The sequence below is a fragment of the Alligator sinensis genome, unplaced genomic scaffold, assembly GCF_000455745.1.
Source record: "Alligator sinensis unplaced genomic scaffold, ASM45574v1 scaffold140_1, whole genome shotgun sequence".
NCBI lineage: Eukaryota > Metazoa > Chordata > Crocodylia > Alligatoridae > Alligator > Alligator sinensis.
In genome coordinates, this window is record NW_005841836.1 from 4,036,773 (window position 1) to 4,038,390 (window position 1,618).

General features: G+C 38.2%; 1 protein-coding gene across 1 annotated transcript in view; it reads right to left on the reverse strand.

Moving 5' to 3' along the window:
• TRMT6 (tRNA methyltransferase 6) overlaps window positions 1–1,618 on the reverse strand; it is a 26,028-nt gene that overhangs the window by 12,929 nt on the left and 11,481 nt on the right. Inside the window, exons 4-5 of the mRNA XM_006015433.3 lie at window positions 1,381–1,472; window positions 1,210–1,293 (exon numbers count right to left, since the gene is read on the reverse strand). Coding sequence (XP_006015495.1) covers window positions 1,210–1,293; window positions 1,381–1,472 — 176 coding nt within the window. The remainder of the gene's footprint in view (window positions 1–1,209; window positions 1,294–1,380; window positions 1,473–1,618) is intronic.

Genomic DNA, 1,618 nt, shown 5'->3' on the forward strand with positions numbered 1-1,618 from the left:
CCTGCCGGCTGCCGATCAATAGACTGATCCCCTATCGATCTTTCTTCCCGCCGCCAAGCGCAACCCCAGACGTACCCCTTTCCCCCGCCGGCTTCGAATTGCGGACGGATTAACTGGCTTGGGCCCCGCCAGCTGGAGCAACTCGTGTGGTTGTTCCGACGACCGGACCACCTGCGTCGTGATTGCAAGCGGTGCGAGTAAACTTTTTGCAACCAATAAGTTGTGTCTGCCTCTCCATTCACCAGCCCGCCCTAACGTCCGAGCATAACTCGAGTCGGCCCTGGCCGTCCGAGACAGAGACGAGTGTATCAATATCAGCAAGGGGAAGAGAAAAGCACTGATCTGATTGTGCACCAGCCAGACAAAGACTATCTCCAGTGCATTTTACAATTCTGTGACATGTTAGAGTCACTTCCTCATAGTTATGTGCCCATAAAAGCAGTTTTATTCCTAATCACACACACTTTGTTATTTATCTTATAGTAGGCACCTCATAGCCCTGAGGAGGGATCAAGACCTCACTGTGACAATGTTGTACAGTTGCAGGAAGTTAACCATGCCCTCAGAAGAACGTACAACAATTAAAGGTTGATAAAAACAAGGGAGGGAGAATGGGGGAACAGAGTTAAAGCCATGGTAAGCAACGTAATTATGCAGCTATCTTATGGCTATTTTATCTGAGTTATAAAACAATGAATAAATCAGTCCAGGTTGCAAAAAAATATGCGCCATTAGTTAATTTTTGCATACTATAATTATGAAACATTTTCATTTGAGTAACAGTAATTTTAACATTTAGATTATTCTGCTTTTTTAATTTGAAAAAAATGAACATAATTTTCACATTTTTTCCTCCCGTTTCTGGTAAGGGCCTCTTTTTTTTTTTAGTTACGGTCCCAAGGTATAGAGAAAATATACTATTTGGCCAAAAAGTTGTAACTGGCAGGACAACAGAATGTGTTTGGCAGTGGCTGTCAAGCTGACAAGTTAAAACTAGTCTCATATGCAGAAAGTGTTTTATTCTACTTAATACTCCATAAGGATATTAGTTTACATTCTTCCCCACACCTCCCAACTTAGGAATTTTCTGTAGCAGGTATAAAAAAAAAAAATAAAAGAAAATCATGTTTCACACCCCAATTATAAACACAGTATCTTCCTGTTACATTTTGAAATAAAAACATTAAAAGAAAAAAAAAAAGCGCTTACTTGATTTTTCCTGGTTCCCTTGCATAATACATTGTTGAAAGAATACGAGTAGATGGCTTTACAATTGTAATAACTGCTTCATACCTTTAAGTAAAACATAGAAATATTCTTATTTAGAGCTCAAAATGTTAGTCATTAGGCCTTGCCCCCTTTTTATACCTTAAGACTTACTTTTTCTTCTTTTTCTTTATGTACTTATCTTGGGCAAATTCTGTCTTGTCTCGGAATGTTGTACTGTTCTCTATTAACTGCTGAACTATTTCCTTGAAAAAGAGAGATTGAAAGTTATTTTTATTAAAGCTTGCATACAGCATCCAGCTGATTCTCCATTTTATTTCCCATTTAAGTATATATTTTATGTAACATTTAGTATGTTCTTGCCATTAACATAAATGGAAGTTAGGATCAA